This window comes from Phyllostomus hastatus, unplaced genomic scaffold (genome assembly GCF_019186645.2).
Source record: "Phyllostomus hastatus isolate PE091 unplaced genomic scaffold, TTU_PhHast_1.1 phas_contig_150, whole genome shotgun sequence".
NCBI lineage: Eukaryota > Metazoa > Chordata > Mammalia > Chiroptera > Phyllostomidae > Phyllostomus > Phyllostomus hastatus.
In genome coordinates, this window is record NW_025333611.1 from 17,735,697 (window position 1) to 17,752,339 (window position 16,643).

The 16,643-nt window shown below is 45.5% G+C and overlaps 1 protein-coding gene across 6 annotated transcripts in view; it reads right to left on the minus strand.

The window, feature by feature from the left end:
- The window catches only part of GRIA1 (glutamate ionotropic receptor AMPA type subunit 1), a 274,574-nt gene that overhangs the window by 89,156 nt on the left and 168,775 nt on the right, over positions 1-16,643 (minus strand). For all 6 annotated transcript variants that reach the window (XM_045825118.1, XM_045825109.1, XM_045825123.1 and 3 more), the window contains 3 exons: positions 9,771-9,875; positions 1,417-1,527; positions 513-719 (listed from right to left, as the gene is read on the minus strand). In XM_045825118.1, coding sequence (XP_045681074.1) covers positions 513-719; positions 1,417-1,527; positions 9,771-9,875 — 423 coding nt within the window. The remainder of the gene's footprint in view (positions 1-512; positions 720-1,416; positions 1,528-9,770; positions 9,876-16,643) is intronic.

The following is a 16,643-nucleotide window of genomic DNA, read 5'->3' on the forward strand; positions in this document are numbered from 1 at the left end:
GAAAATTGGATCTGGGTGCATCTAACACCAGGGAAGAAATTTAAATTGGGGGAGCAATAAATGACTTTGTGCTATAAACACATTGTTCTCAGGCCATCCTGACTCCTATCCCTTCCTATGAGACAAGGAGATTTCCAAAGCTCCTAAATGGTGGCTTTATCCTGAGCAGACATTGTTTGTGGGTAGTTTTTATCGCGCGCTCTACTACCAGTCAACATAAAATGTATAAATATGTTTCCCGCATACAATGTGTTAGTGACGAAGTGACAACCCATCCTGGTCACAAGACTGAGCCGAGTTTGACTGAGGGAGCTCAGACCAGGAATTTGAACAAAGAATGTCTTAAGACTCCTTAACTCTTTGGACTCCTCATCTTTTCATCAGCGACAGTACAAAATACAAAGCTATGGAGTCCACTAGTCATCTGTGGGCATGGCCAGCCCACCTCCAAATGATTTCCTGTGCAGCCTTCTCCCTCTGCTCGGGAACTTCCCACCCTGCGGCGCACTTACCCCATAGACCAGCTCTCCCACCATGCCATTCCAAGCCTTTGTATCGGGGTCTCGGGCTCCGTATTTTCCATCGCTGACAATCTCAAGACGGTACGAGTAGCCCACGTGTTTGGCAATCTCTGCTGCCAGCTCCACACAGTAGCCTTCATAGCGGTCATTGCCCTCAAACTGGTTGGCGTTCTTCTTGAGCATCACATAAGGATCTTCCTGGTGAAGAGATGGGGAGACGGAGGACATGGGTTATGCAGTCACTCATCGATAGGGAGGACATGGGGTGGCACAGGAGGGTGTCAGCAACTTTGGTTAACTTTGGGGGAGGTCTCTCTAGCCTCTAAATTTACTTCTTGCATTTCTGCTCCCCCATTACAAAATTTCTTCGGTTAAGGAAGCAAACCATTAAAAAAAGAATATCTCACTATTGAGATGTGGTGCAGTTTCCTCAGTTATGTTCCAGGAGTTCTTGCATTTTTGGAGCTACCTCTGTGTTGGGGATATGGACCCTAGATAGGCCCTAGGCTTCTTACCATCAGTCATTGAAAATCATATCAGCCTCACTTATGTCCGCTCTAGGTGCTGGGCTTCAGGAGACTTTCTTTGAAAAGGGCTTCTTCTGCAGGAGGGTGGAGTCTGAGAACCACCACAGTTAAGCCTCACCCTCGTGTTTTACACGTGGGGGAGTGATGGCTCAGAGGAGGCTAGTGACTTATCCAAGGGCCCCAAGTGAAGTCTCAGCAGAGCCAGAGTGAAAAAAGTGCCTCTGACTTCCAGGGAATTCCTTTTTTCACCCCCTCTTTCTACCTATGGCAGAGTTTTGGCAAGAATGATTAGCTTTCACTCCTGGGAAAACCTTTGCATGAGTCCAGCTTGCATCCTGAATAACCTTGATGAAGGAGCAAGTACTCACTAGGATTGTAGTGACAATGTACGTTCTATTCTGGACACTTGAATTATCGCCCCCAGCTTGAGCATCCGTGGCCGCAGGAACAAACTTGTCATCTTCATTCCAGTAACCAATCTGTTAATGAGAAGAAGGTGGTGACATAAGTTGAGCCAGGATCATTAGGACCGGCCTACCCTGGGCCACCCAGCTGACACTGGGCAGGAAAGCAAGGGGCTCAGCATCACACCATGCAATACTGGACACACCAGGCTCGAAAGTATCGGGAGATAAAAACAAGAAGCTAGATGCTCTCTAGGTCCTCCCAGCCCCGCCCCTGTGAAAATCCTCACCATGACCACTAAGCCTCAGGGGTGAGGGTTTAAGTGTTTGCACAGGTAACTATTTTGTACAGTACAAGCCAGAGCTGTGGAAATTTAATTCCCTGTAGTTGTTCACAAGGCCAGACCCCTATTTCCCCCATGCCTATGAACTCTTTTCTACCCGAGCCCTTTCTGAATTGTAGTTGGGATATGGTTAAACATTACATTCTTTTTGCTTTTTTTTTTTTAGGTTAACTATATTTTTCCATCTAGATTCAACCTCCTAGGTGATTGTTATTTTATCTTTATTTATTTCTCTTATTTCTAATTATAAACTATTGTAATACTGAGCATATAACAGTGCCTAATTAGAAATATTGGCTAACATTATTTTTTTTTTTTAAAAATCAGTAGGTTATTTATACTGACTCATTTTCCAAGGTGTTTGAGAAAATATTTCATGGATTCCCTACTGTGTGCAAGGCTCTGGCCTAAAACATTGGTGGTATTATATGGCAGGGTTTAGAGAAATACAAATAAGTCAAAGAAATGGTTCTTATTCTGAAAATTCCTCCAGCCCAGTTCGGAAGACTTGACATACAGGAACATGTGGCTCCAGAAGTGACAACTGTGTGGTCCCCGTGGCCAGAGCCTGAGGGCTCCGAGAAGCAGAAGCCAAGTGTGGAACCTATGCTGGGAACAAGGCAGCAGGGGGAGGCAAGGGTTAACGCTGTGAGGGATGAACAGGTGGGGCCCGACCCTTTTGGTTGGGGAAGAATAGTAGCCAAGATGTGAAGGCAGGAGTCTGCCTAGATATGTAAGTTCAGTCTGGGTGGAAGATAGGGTTAGTACAGAGGGCTTGGGCCCCCGGGTCTGGGTAACAGTGTAGATTTTATCCTGAAAGCAATAAGGAGTCATGAAAGGCTTGGGAAGAGCAAAATGGTGTGGTTAATACTGCCCCCCACCCCCAATCTCTGTCTCTGTCTCAGTACCATATTTTTTGGACTATAAGACGCACTTCTCCCTACCCTGCTCCCTGCCACAAATTTGGGAGGAATAATGGTTGTTAATGCTGCTGTTGAGTTCTGTTTACATTTACACTGGTGAAATATTATATTATTTATGTTATTAAATATTTTACCACATTTTTTGCTTCAAAATTTTTTTTCCAATTTTCCTCTCTAAAACCTAGGTGTGTCTTATGATCTGAAAAAGACGGTATGTCTTCGAGAATTGTGCTTTGTTCTGTGGTCATTCTGCTGGCTGTAGATGTGAAGGGCAAAAAGGAAGAACTCGGGGCGCATATGCAGAGGAATGAGCAGGTCCCCCAACAGCTAGAACTCAGGTCAGGTTCACGAAAACCTAGGCACATGCCAGTGGTCAACTCGAATGTCACCTTCACCCTGATGTCATCCCCAGTCCTCTCAGTTGGCAATGATCAGTTCTCCCTGCAGTGTCACTGCTGCTCACATTAATAATAATAATTGCCAACAGCCTGAGCTGGAAATCACATTAGTTAACATTTATCGCATACTCATTGTGTTTCAGGCACTCGTCTAACGCTTTTAATATTTGAACTCCTTTCATCCTCACAAAATTACCCAGTTCATAGGATGAACTGGGTAATTATCATTCTCATTGGAAATGTGAGGAAACAGAGATGTGGAAAAGGGAGGTGACTTTTCCAAGGCCACAGGAGCGCCTTGGAGCCAGGGTCTGAGCCAGGAAGGCTGACCGCGGGGCCAGGCCCTACCCAGCACCGGTAAGCTGCCCGCCCACACTTGAGTGCCTTGGGTAGGTTCCCACTGGCCCTCTGGTCTAGCTGTTTTTGGGTCTCTCCCCATTTCTCCGTGATGCTGGGGGCTCCTTGTGGGGAAGGCTGGAGGTCTTGTCATTCTAGGATCCCTTTCTTAGCACACAGATTCTTTCACAGAGATGACGCTCAGGGGCAGTTTGTTGAAGGAATGAATGTATCCAACGTGGAGACAAGTTGGCCATACTGGAGCGGAGGCCCGAAGGGGGAGCCCGTCTCTCGGGACTCGGGGTCAAGATCGACCCTCAGTGTAGGCCTCAACACAGCGTCGCCTGGGTGGGGCACTTTTAGTCAGCATGGAAGGAGGGACGCAAGAACTAGAGACGTAGACTTCTGGAATATCAGAGCTGGAAGAAGTCTGAACAATCATTTCTTCCAATCTCTTCCTTTTGCAGACAGGAAAACAGAGGCTCAGAGACTAGGACACTTGCTCAAGACCTCCCTCCCTTTGCTAGGGGGGTGCTCCGTGGGACTGCAGGGCATCTGTGGGGCCCTCACCCCTTTCGTGGTGGGAGGGTGACAGCCCAGGGATGTGGAGGAAACTCGGAGCTCTGCCTTTTGTATGTTTCACACTCTGGAATTCCCCTTACGAGTTCTCTTTTCCAAGAAACCCTCTGGCTGGAAGATAAATGTTTAAAACCACTGTTGTAGCAAATCATGATGCAAGTTTTTAAAAAATTCCCAAAACTTTTACAACCTTTAACTCTTCTGTTCCTTATGCTATGTAAATAGCACAAATGGTTTGGGATTATTTTCTATTTTACAGGTGAAAAAACTGAAACTTGGGGAGTCAAATCATCTAATTGGTAGTAAGTAGGTTTTTTAGCAGATGTGTGGCAGAACATAGAAGCTAGGTCATAGACCTCAAAAGTAGGGTTTGTTTGTTTTTTTTAAATACAAACTTAGGAGGAGGTCTGGCTAATATAAATGTCATTTCCCTCCCCCCATTTCCTCTCTTTTGCCTTTTCTTCCTTTTTTCTTCCTTCCTTACCTTTCCTTTTTCTTTCCTTCTTCCTCTTCACAGTTAGTCACAGGTTTAGTTGTTCCTATTTCAAACTGTATAACTATCAGTATAGAGGAAATTGCCTCTTTTGACTTGCGACTAATTTTTCTAAAATTTACAGTGTATTAATTGGTATTATTTTAAAAAATGGGAGCTTGATGGTCAAGAGACTGATCTTTGGTGTCAGAAAGATCTGGTTTAAAAGGCAGACTTTCCTAATTACTGCCTGTCTGACATCGGGCTGGTCGCTGGACCTCTGTGGGCCTCAGGTCCTGCTGTACAGAATGGACGCAGCAATAATGCCTGTCTCCCGGGCTGCCGTGAGGACTAAATGCTCTCACAACAATGAGCATAGTTTGTGGTTCATAGGAAGTTTCCAGTAAACTAAAAATAATATTCGATAGGGTCATGTCTGAAGGGAAACAAGCTTCTCTACTGCAAGGCATTTCAGTTTCAGTTTGCTACTGAATATTATCAGTCACCATAAGACATACATATTGTGGGGCATTTTTCAAACACATTTGATAATGTAACCCTCTTTACATGCAGAATGTCCTAGGATAAGTGGTCCCCAAACCACTGCTCTGAAACATCAAGTTATTTTGATAAAAGATATGAGAAAACAAAAAACAAGATAAATCTGTGCAGACCTGACTTACACGGTTTAGAAGGGAAGTTTAATTTTTAGGGGTAATGGTTTTTCCCTAGAGGGTATTATGTTAAGTGAAATAAGTCAGTTCAGAGAAAGACAAATACCATATGATTTCCCTTATATGTGGAATCTAAACACTGATATAAATTAACAACAAAAGAAAAACCAGAATCACAGATACAGAGGACAGCCTGGTGTTTGCCAGAGGGGAGGGATTTGGGGGACTGGAGGAAAAGGTAAAGGGATTAAGAAGTACAGATTGGTATTTACAAAATAGTCACAGGGATGTAAAGTACAGCCTGGGGAATATAGTCAATAATACTGTGATAACTATATGTGGCGCTAGGTGGGTACTGGAAATATTAGGAGGAATGCTTTGTAAAGTGTATGATTTGTCTAACCACTATGCTGTACATCTGAAACCAAACAAAGTAAATACTGAATGTAACTGTAATTGAAAAAAATAAAAAAAATAGTTTCAACTTAAAAAATTGCGATAGTGGTCCTTCAAAGCTAGTGTCATAGCACTGATGTTAAATTGGGATCTACAGAGATTATTGTATATCTTGGCCTATATACAGCTCCTTTGATATCAAAAGTTAGAGAAACACTTCGATGTTATAAATGAGCTTATTTTATTCCTAACACTTTTATAGAGCAATAAAACAATATCACTAGTCAGAAGAGCAGGGTGATGCCCAGACCCAGCTTGCACCTCATGTAAGCCAGCAGGCTGGGAAGTGTGGTTGCACAGTCTGATAAAAAGAAAGCTGGCAAAGATTTTTGGAGGGACATTGTGCTTCAGAGATGAGAGATGGGTTGAATTATTATGCAGCACTTTGATTCTCTACTGAGGATATGCAAGAACTTTGATTCTATCTGAAAGTAAATCAGAGTCAGTAGTTGGGTAAAGATGGAGGCCCACTGTTCAGGAAAGGTTTAAATAATTTTGACATGAGAGGTCTTCCCCTGGGGCTGGTTATAATATTTGATCTCTTATTTCTATCTACCTCTAAAGATTCTTTGAATGTAGGAAATGAATCTGGATGATGGATCATATTTTTTTAAAGTGAATGAAGTCTAAAAAGGTGATAATCACAGAAGTTAAATTCAGTCAATCTACCTCGCACAGTCATTAAATCATATTTACGCATTTGTATCTCTAGGCTGCCGTTGAAGCTGCAGCTCCTGACTCCAAAAATAAGGCTGTTATAATACATTTTGTAAAAGTAAGTTGCCTGTTGAGGCAAAGACAGCTAGATGACCACCAAGATTCTTGTTCGCCTTTCAGGCATGGAAGTTTTGGTGAAAGTGGCTACCTAGCTAGCAGTTTTGTTTCCCAGCCTGCCTTGCATCAGGGTGGGCTGAGTGACTGGGTTCTGGCCAATTGAGTACAGCAGAAGTAATGCACATCTCTCCTAGCCTGACTTCTCCAAAGTTCCAGCACAGTTCCACCTCTTTCTTCTCCATCTATTGGCTGGTTGCTGATAGTCAGAAAGACCCAATCCTTCTCGGTTACAACCGCTCATCTCTGCTGGTGTGATGCAGAAGGAGCCACAGACAGTGTATAAACAAACAAGCATGGCTGTGTTCCAGAACAACTTTATTTATGGACATCAACATTTTAATTTCATGTAGGTTTCACATCATGAAATAATCATCTTTTGATTTGTTTCAGCCATTTAAAGATGTAAAACCATTAGTTCACAGACTGTACAAACAGTCAGTGGGCTGAATTTGGCCTACAGGTTGAAGTTTGCCAACCCTGATCTAGATCAATGAACAGGAAAGAATGTATCAGAAGGAATAAGTATTATGAGAAAATAAAATAGAATAGTGTGACTGTGCTGGGTAGGTGGGGGCTACTTTAGGTAGCTGGGTCATAGACGGTCTCTCCAAAGTGACTTGCCCTGAGCTGAGATCTGAAGGACAAGGAGAAACACGGCGTGTGGACATACAATGATAGGGAATGCCAGGTGAGGAAACAGAAAGATGCCAGCAATGAGCAATGAGCTAGAAAAAAAGGATGATGAGCTGACACCACAGGGAAGCAGTATCTAGTATTCTGAAGGCCACAGTTAGGAGTTATATTACCTTTTACCTGCAATAGGAAGCTAATGGAAAGTTTGAAGCAGAGGAGCAATATAACCTGATGTATATTTGAAAATTACTATCCCAGCTTTTATGGTGGAAGAAAACAGGATCCCTCGTGAGGGGCAAGAACATAGACAGCAGGACTAGTGGCTGGTAAGAAGGCTTTGAACAAGTGCAGGCAGGCGTGGAGGTGGCTTAGGATCTGGGGTCAGCAGTGGTAATGGAGAAAAGTGGTTGGATTGAAGCTATATCTTAGAACCATAACAGGATGTGGTATGTCTACAGTTGGGTAGCGGTGATTTAAAGAAAAATGTCCTGCTCTGGCTGGCGTAGCTCAGTGGATTGAGTGCAGGCTGTGAACCAAAGTGTTGCAAGTTCGATTCCCAGTCAGGCCACATACCTGGGTTGCAGGCCACGGCCTCCAGCAACCGCACATTGATGTTTCTCTCTCTTTCTCTTTCTCCCTCCCTTCCCTCTCTAAAAATAAATAAGTAAAATCCTAAAAAAAAAGAAAAAGAAAAATGTCCGAAGGACATAAGAAATGGAGGGTTGTGAATTCTTTGGGACTTTAAGATACCCTAGACACTAGCAGAACTTAGCGTCACTTGTCTTCTTTCCTTTCCAGTTATGCAAAGGGTCAGAACTAGGAATAACAAGCTGGGGGCAGGACCAAAGGACTCAAGTTGAGATGAGAAGTAGATGGCTTCAGTCAGGTGCAAAAATAGCTACAGGACCAGTGGTGATGGGCATGGAAGGTGAAATCAACAGTGCTGGTCCCTTGGGAAATTTTCCCCATACGTCTCCCTTGGCAGCTATTTATCAGAATTTGTGATCTCACCTGAATTTACAAGGTATTTTGTGTGGATAGAGATCCCTGCACATTAGTACCCCACAGTGAATGGAATCTCTGAATGGGATTTCCTGAGGATTAGCTTGAGTAGAGCCAGTGCCAATTCTGGGATTGGAAGCTCCTGAACAGTATGATGGATGCATGCTCAGAGCACACACGTTTCAGTGGGATGTCAGATTGGACCCAGATACCTAGAGGGTGTGTTGGCACAGTGGTGGGCAGGATACAGCCTGAAGATCAGCAGAGTGTTCCCATGGCTCTGAATCAAGAAGCAGCAGCACCCCTTTGTTACCTCCAGTCAGGTAAGGACGTGAAATGTTCACTGAAGCCGGCACAACTAGGTCACCGTTGAATCTGAGAAATTACTTGGCTAGGAGGCTGATTGAGGAAAAGGCCTGAAGACACAGATGTGGACAAATTGATTTTCTGAAACTTAGATCCCTGTAAACAAAGGATTCTTAAGCCTACATTCTAAGAAAGGATTTAGTCATTGGAAAGTAAGTTGAAAAACAGCCTTGGGGTGAAAAAAATAAAGCACAACCATTTGCGTGTGGATTTTAAGGTCACTCTGTTATTTCTATCTGTTGATTTATCTATTCTACAGCCTTACAAAGCCTGACTCAAACTCAAGGCTGAAAAAAAAATCCCTGTGGCTTATGGAATGGAGTTGAGACAGACAGACAGACAGACAAACAACATGGGCTGAATGTCCCTTACACTCCAGGTGCTAGTTTTGAGAATCCCTCACTACAGGCAATGTGGGTAGTGGGCATTCTTTCATTTAATTCCAACAGTAACCCTGTGAGGTAAGGGGTATTATCCCCCTTTTGGAGATGATGTAACTGAGCTCCAGGGAGGCTAAATAATTTGTTTAAGGTCACATGCCTAGTAAAGAGTAAAGCTTTAAAGATTTTAAAGATTTAAAGCTTTAGTTTAAAGATTTAAACTCTGGCCTAGGCCCAGGGGGCATGTATGAAGGTGAGAAAGAACCTGGTGTATTCAAGGAAGTGAAAGTTGATCAGAATGACTAGAGTGGAGAGGGGAAGGAAGTGAGTGTCAAGGGTCAAGGTCAGAGACATTGGTGGAGCCCAGACCATGTAGGATCTGATAAAATTCTGAATGCCTTTGTCAAGAATTTAGATATTATTCTAAACATTTTAATTCCATATGTATTGTATGATGCCTATGGACACACATATATTTTTCATTCCTCCTTCTGTGTGGATGACAGAGTAAATGTGACCAAGTGCGGAGTCAGACAGGATGGCTAACTTCATTGATAATCATCATTGTCAAGTTCCTACTTCGAAATCCCGGAGGAACAGCAGTGGCATTTTACACACATCTATTACTTTATATTTACGAAGTACTTGACCATCCCTTGGATCTTCACTAGTACCCAAGACAAAGGTTGGGATTTTTTATCCCCATTTTGCAGGTGATGGAGGCTATTCTCAGAGAAAGGAACTGACTTGCCCAGAGTTCCAGCTGGTTTGTGGCAGAGCTAAGCCTAGAATTCTCATGTTTTGAGTCTCTTCAAAAGGACCCGGACCAGGAAAGATGGGCTCACAGGGCCCTCCACTCTGCCCCGAGCCTCTGCTCAGCCCTCTCTCCTCCCTGTGGGCTGGGAGCAAAGGGACTTTTACCTTTCGGATGCCGTCATGCTTCATTTCAATCACGTGGAGGGTGTAGTTGGTCCGGCGTCCCTTCTCATTAAATTGTACGTTTCCTGTCAGGCCTTCAAACCGCACCTGGAACACAAACCCAAGTGGTGAACAATGAACTCACAAGTCACACTTCATGTTTGTTGGCTTTTTCTGCTGAAGCTATCTATACTCCAGAACCCCAGAGTGGTACAGATGATGAGGTCTTGGCGTAGCATCAATACTAAACAACTTTCTCCTCTCTTGCCCATAGTCACTATTAGGGCACAGTTCTCTGAAAACCCTAGTTTGTAACCCATTGCTTTAGACTAGCAATGAGACATCTCTGCACCATCCCCAGTCATCCTCCCTCCCCCGCCCACACCACCCCGCCTCCGACACACAGCTTCAGGGGAGAAACTGAAGGGGGCCTGCCAGGGAAAAGGGCTGCCCACTCATTCCTGGCAAGGCAGGAGGAGACCTAGACCGGAAGCCAGACTTGGGGTGCCCTGGGCTATGCCTGGATATGGCTTCTTAGCTCCTTTGTGGGGCCAGGGAGTAAAACGCTTGGGAATCTAAAGACCCGGAACTGAAAGGCCTGAAGTTTACTCTGGGTTTTCTTTGAAAGCTGAGTGACCTTGGGCAATTCACCTCTCTGAGCCTCCATTTTCTAAAATTCCTGTCCCATGTGCCTTAAACAACATAGCAAATGAAAGTAATATGAAAAGTTAAAAGCACCCGAGAAAACCCTTTATGTTAAGAAGAGAGCAGGCTGGGCTTTAAGCAGGTCTCAGTTGGTTAAAACAAAATTTGTATTGGAACCCCAAAGTATACTGCACAGCATTTGTTCTCCACAAATGAGCCAGATTAAGCTTTCATGGCCTCATATCTTCAAGCTCCAGTTGAAAGTCCAGTGGTCAACATGGGGAAATGCACGTCTTTTTGGACCGAGCCTGCTGCTTTGGAGGTAACCAGTAAATGTCAACCAAGTCCACCCTCAAACTGAAGATGAGTTCTAGCTGCATATCATTGGCTCAGACACAAGAAACCAGCTCTCTATGGCGACTGACCACATTGTTTAGCGGTATATCCTCAGATCAGTCTGGCCTAAGGCCAGCGAGATGAGGATCCAGCTGTAACCAGTATGAACCTGGCCCTGTAACTGAGCACTGTTGATTTCCCTTCTCTTCAAAGAGCTTAAAAGGAAGACTTGCAGGGTTTTATTTAAAAAAAAACAAAACCCACAACACATTATTTATTTTTAGAGAGAGGGGGAGGGAAGGAGAAAGAGAGGGAGGGAAACATCAATGTGTGGTTGCCTGTCATGCACTCCCAAATGGGTCCTGGCCCGCAACACAGGCATGTGTCCTGACTGGGAATTGAACCAGTGACCTTTTGGTTTACAGGCTGGTGCTCAGTCCCCTGAGTCACACCAGCCAGGGCCAGGGTTTTATCTTTTTCTGATGGTGACCAACTTCTGGCTTCAGAAGGTACAAGAATAGCTGGGGTGTGTGTGTGACACACACACACACACACACACACACACACAAACACACACTCTCTCTCTGAGAGACCTTCTGGTTTGAATTCTCAGTGGGAAGGCCATGACAGACCCAGAGGGCTGAACAAATCACACAGCAAGCTCTTCACTCTCTCAGGTGAAATCTGGAGAAATCCTCACTCTGGGAAAGTCTAGGCCAGCTTTGCTTTTCAGAGAGAAAACAAAGCACAGATCCTGCTGCAAAGAATAAGAAAAAGGAGGCAATTCCAGTCTGTCAGCAGCTTCACCTTCTTCTTACCCTGGCCATCTTCTGCCCACCTTTAGCTTTCCCATTTGTTCAGACTCAAGGGCGGCTAAGTAGCAGCTTGAATGACTCATTTGAAAAACAGACCGGGTAGATATGCAGATAACTGCATCGTAGATCGGTTTCCCAAGCAGGGAGGAGTGTCATTCATTATGCAAATGGAATCTACTTTTTGCCTCAGTCTCAAGACTCATACCAATTATCAGTGGCATATTAGTATGGCAAATTGCATGATGTCTCTAGGACTGTGCCCTCACGTGTTCTTTGGGGCCAATTAGAGTTAATTATATCCTAAGGTTACTTTAAGGACTAAATGAGATACTTTATGATCAGTGCTTGGTCCATGGTGAGTGTTCAGAAAAGGCCAGCTGTTATTGTTATTGTTACTAATAATGATAGTAATACTACCAACACTTTTCAGGTGTTCCATGTTAGAAAGTACGTCCACACATGTTAATTTACCTCGATGCACAGGAAACCCCTGAGGTATGCCATTTAGAGAGTATAATCTTCACTTACATGGGAGAACCCAAAACTCTTGTAGGTAAAGTGATTTGCTCTGGATTTATGACTTGTAAGTATCAGAGGCAGACCTAAACTCAGAGCTTCCGAAATATTCTGCTATCTTCACTCAAGTTACCAAATGGCCTCTCAAACAGGGCTACTGTGCTAGGCTCTGAGTGGGTGATGCAGAAATGTACCAAGCAGTGTGTTGTATGTGCCTACTGCTGCCACCTGCTATTCCAGCTGGACCTTTCCCAGGCTGTGCTCTGTTAATTCCTAATTATGTGTCCATGAGCACATCACTGAGTTTATCTGATTTTTGGTTTACTTCTCAAAGGATGAAAATACTTAGCATATTGTCTGGGACATAAATGTTCAATTCATAGTGCATAGTATTTAGATGGTGGCAGTAACTACTGTTGTGCTGTGCAGAGTGGGTAAGAGGTGTGGGTAACAAGAAGACCCAACATTGAAGTCTTGGGTCCAGTAAGGTGTCTCAGAGCAGGGGACTTGATCAGCAAAAATGAGGGTCATTTTTACATGGCTTTCTCAGTTTCCAGAAATAAAATATAAAAACCATAGTCAGCAAAAGTTCTAGTAGCTTGAGGGCTCCTTGTATTGTCACAGTGTTTTTACAAGTCCTCACTTGATGTTCACAGAAACGCAGTGAGTAGGAAGGGCAGAGGCTACTTTGCCCGTTCTGTGGATAGGGTTATTGAGATTCAGGGCCCTTGGGTTCAGGATTCACAGTGAGCCATGAGAGGCTGGGGCAGCTTAGTGCTCTTACTGGCTAGTTAGGGAAGCCAAGCCAAGACTTGCACATTTTTTGAGATAAATCAAAGCATGGGAAAGGAGACATTGCAGAATGACCCTCCCATGATGGCAGAGCAAGGAAAGGTGAAGACAGTGGCCCAGCCCCGAACCATTTATGTGTACGGTCAGGACTCATAGTCAGAGGAAGAAGCTTCTGAGAGACGTCCTCTTTAGGGGTATCTGGAAACTGCTGTCCTGCCCATCAAGGCTGAGCCTCTGGGCTCTCCTGCCCCTCCCACCTGCCCCCCTGGAGTGACTGGGGTCAGACTGATGGAGACCTAAAGTTTCCCCTTGGAGTCTACCTCCAGGAGTTCCCATCACCATCCTGGCACCTGCCAGCTCCTGTGAAAGATGCAGAATTAACACTGGCTTTCCTGCAAACCATATTGGGTGCAGCTACCTGTGGGATGCCAAAGCATAACTTCTTTCCTTCTTGCTCCTAGGGAAGAGCTGGCTCTTGTTTCCGCTACTTGAGGTATCAGCACTGGGGACTCCTCCACCCCATCCCCAGGGAGGCAGCGGAACTGCTCAGGACAGGGCTTCTCTAGCCTTTTTGTGGCTGCCTTCAAGTGAGTCTGTTCTCTTGACCTCTCCGAAATGCTCACTGGGTGTGGGGAATCAGGGCCAAGTCCCAGTGGACCATGTCCTGGTTTTGCTAGCCAGGGCAAGTCTCAGGAGCCGTCTGAGCTTTCGCTCTCCCACCTGAACAATGAGAAAAATAATCTTGGCTCTAACTGTCTCATGCAGGTGCTCTGAGGATTCAAGAAGCTCATTATCCACCTTCTCTTTTTTTGAGTCTGTGACAAGCCAGGCAGGGCAGCAGTACTAAGAGGATTACGTCCATTTAGTAGATGAGGAAATCGATGCCAGAGAAGTTGAACATTTAGTCCCAGCTCTCCCAGATTATGCTTGATGCAGCCATGGTTAGAATCTGACTCTTCTCTTTCTAGTTCCCTAATGGGCTGAGCGTGATGCCCACAGATCCAGCTTGCACCCTCACTCTGGTCTCCTGCTGGGACCTGTTTATATGCCCCTCCCCCCAGACCCTCCAAAGCCTGATTCACTCTTTGCTTGAATACACCCTCCCTTTAATCTCAGTTTGCTTGGGATAGTTCCAGTCCACATCTCTCATTTCAGAAGAATTGGTAATAGCTCTCCCTGTCACTCCTAGGTGTCCCAGTTTGGATGATAAATTATATGGTCACACTTTTAAAAGCCTCAGTCCCCTTCCTATAGGAAGCCTTGCCAATGTCCGCATTCCTCAGTCACGGCATTTTGCTGTGACTGTCTACAGCACTGAGAGCCCAGCTGCTATTTAGCTCGTCAGCCATACCCTTATCGACATTATTTCTCAGGAGCTTGCCTTCCCTTCGAAACTGGGTCTGAGTCTGAAAGGCAGGGACTGTCTCACACCACTCTGGCCCTCCCCACCCCAGACCTCATCTAGCAAAGTGCTCATGCACCTTTACATTGGTATTGTTGGTCCTTGGCTGACAGACTGTGAACACAAAGACTAAGAGGGAAGAACACTGTTTAGGGCCTGTGTTCTTCACTTCAGGTCCTGGGGTGGGCTTCCAGGAGTGTAGATGGTCCCCCCACCTCTTGGTCATGCAAATATGCATGTCTGCACATGTGTGTATTTTTGGGGGAAAAAAAGTCTGAAGCTCTTTTGTTACTTCCTCAAAGCATCTGTGACCCTCAGAAGCTGAACCTGATTTGGGGAGCTGAGTCTCCTTTGCCAGCCAGAGCTGACATATGGTCACCCTAATGCCTCCTTCTCCCTGGAGCGCTGAGGGCTTGCAGGACGTGAGCTCATTAACATTCTGAGTGGCCCCCCGATGTCAGGCAGGGGGCAGACAGGCAGCTGATTATCTCCACTCTGCTGCAGGGTGAGGGGTAGGGGTGCATGGATATTACCCAAGTCCATGTGCTGTTTGTTTCAGGGAAGGGCCACAGCTCTTGTGTCTCCCCTGGGCTGGGCCTTCCAGGCTTTAGAGCAGAGCAGTTATGTGTTCAAGTCAACGAGGGTTGGAGTTTCAGTGTCACCACTAACTAGCTGTATCATTTTTGGAAGACATTTTTAGTATTTTTGAAGCTCAGGTTCTCCACTTATATAGCACAATTAATAAAACTAGCTCCCTCAGAGTGAATATATTTAGGATTCAGTGAGATCAAACATATAAAGTATGTTCACAGCTTGGACATAGTAAGCCCTTAACACATCATAACTGGCATTACCATGGTTTTTGGAACTTGACTTCCTACTATTGTAGCCCTCCAGGTAGCTGTTGCTGGGCTTCCAGGCCCAAGTCACAGATATTTGAGCTCTAGCACAAGCTGAACCGCAGGTCCCCTCCTATTCTGTGATCAAAAAGCCAGTGGGTGGTCAAGGTGGCAAAGACCTGGGCCTCCAACCCTGGGTGCTAAGGGCTGAATGTCACTGGGTCTTACCCAGCCCACTGTGGGCACACAATTTCTCCCTAGTGGTGTTCCTGTTTTGAGAGATGAATCTAGAAGGCCAGATGAATAGACAGTGGCCATCACTATAAGTGGAAGGTCCCAGAAGTCAGTGTGTAGAGCGAAGGCCCCTTGGGCCACAGGACAGGCCTGGAGCAGCAGGAGAAGCCCTGGACAGGGGTCGGGTTCAGCCTTTGCTGGGAAGCTGCTGTGTGAATCACTGCCCACTCTGGGTTGGCTGCTGCAGCTACACAGTGAAGGAAATGGGCATTATTAATCTCTAAGACCTCTTTCAGCAATACATTGTTGTGATACTAGGTACTTAACACAGATCTGGAAAAGGAATCAGTCCAAACATCTGCTCTTAGGGTCAGAAGGTTGGGTTTTGTTTTTCTTTTCTTTTCTGTGACTAGTTCCCCCCCACTCCTACCCCCCAGCCCCAGGAGACACTGAAGGATATTTCTCGAGGGCAGGTCTCACCTTCTCTTATCCCCAGTGCTTGGCCCAGGCCAAGGCGTGCTCTTGGGGCACAGCTGATTAGCTGCTGGAGAGGCACAGTTGTCTGAGTCCAAGGCAATATACTTTTGGCCATGTGGCCATTATACTTTTGACTAAGGTAACTGCCCCCTTGCAAACCTCACTGGGGTTGGAAGCAGGAGAATGAGTGTACGTTACAACCAGAAACATGTGGGTTAGACCATAGGGAAAAAAATAGATTCTCAGATGCAGTGGAGACACAGAAGTTATCTCTCCCACCTCCTCATTGTCATGACTAAAGAAAGGGAAGTCTGTAGGAGATTTGAGTGTTCTCAAGGTCACCCAGGGAGCCACAGAGCCAGGGACCCAGCTGAACTTGGAACCCAGCTCTCCTGTTTCCTGGTCCAGAGCCCTTTCAGAACCCATATGGCCTCCTAGGCTTCATCACTGTCATGGTGGCATCAGAATATCCTTCCAGGGATGTCATTGAGATGGGAGAGGCAAGGAAGTTCAAGGAGTTGGGAAGCTGAGGGCAAGTTCCTGGGACCTTCTGAAATCAGTCTCCCATGGCAGATAGAGCCTGTCTCGACTGTGGCATCAGGAGAGGCATTTTAAATAAGCCAGAAGACAGGCACTGCACCTCTGGCAATCATTTGGAAGCTGCCTGGGCCCTGCTATTGCTTCAACATGACTAGGGGCCAGTCTGCAGAGAAGAGACAGGGAGAGGACAAAGGGGGCTGCTGGTGGACCCCTTAGCGTGATCCTCCTGTAGTCATAAGACGGCTGCTTAGCTTCATTCCCCAGGCCAGAGGTACAGTAC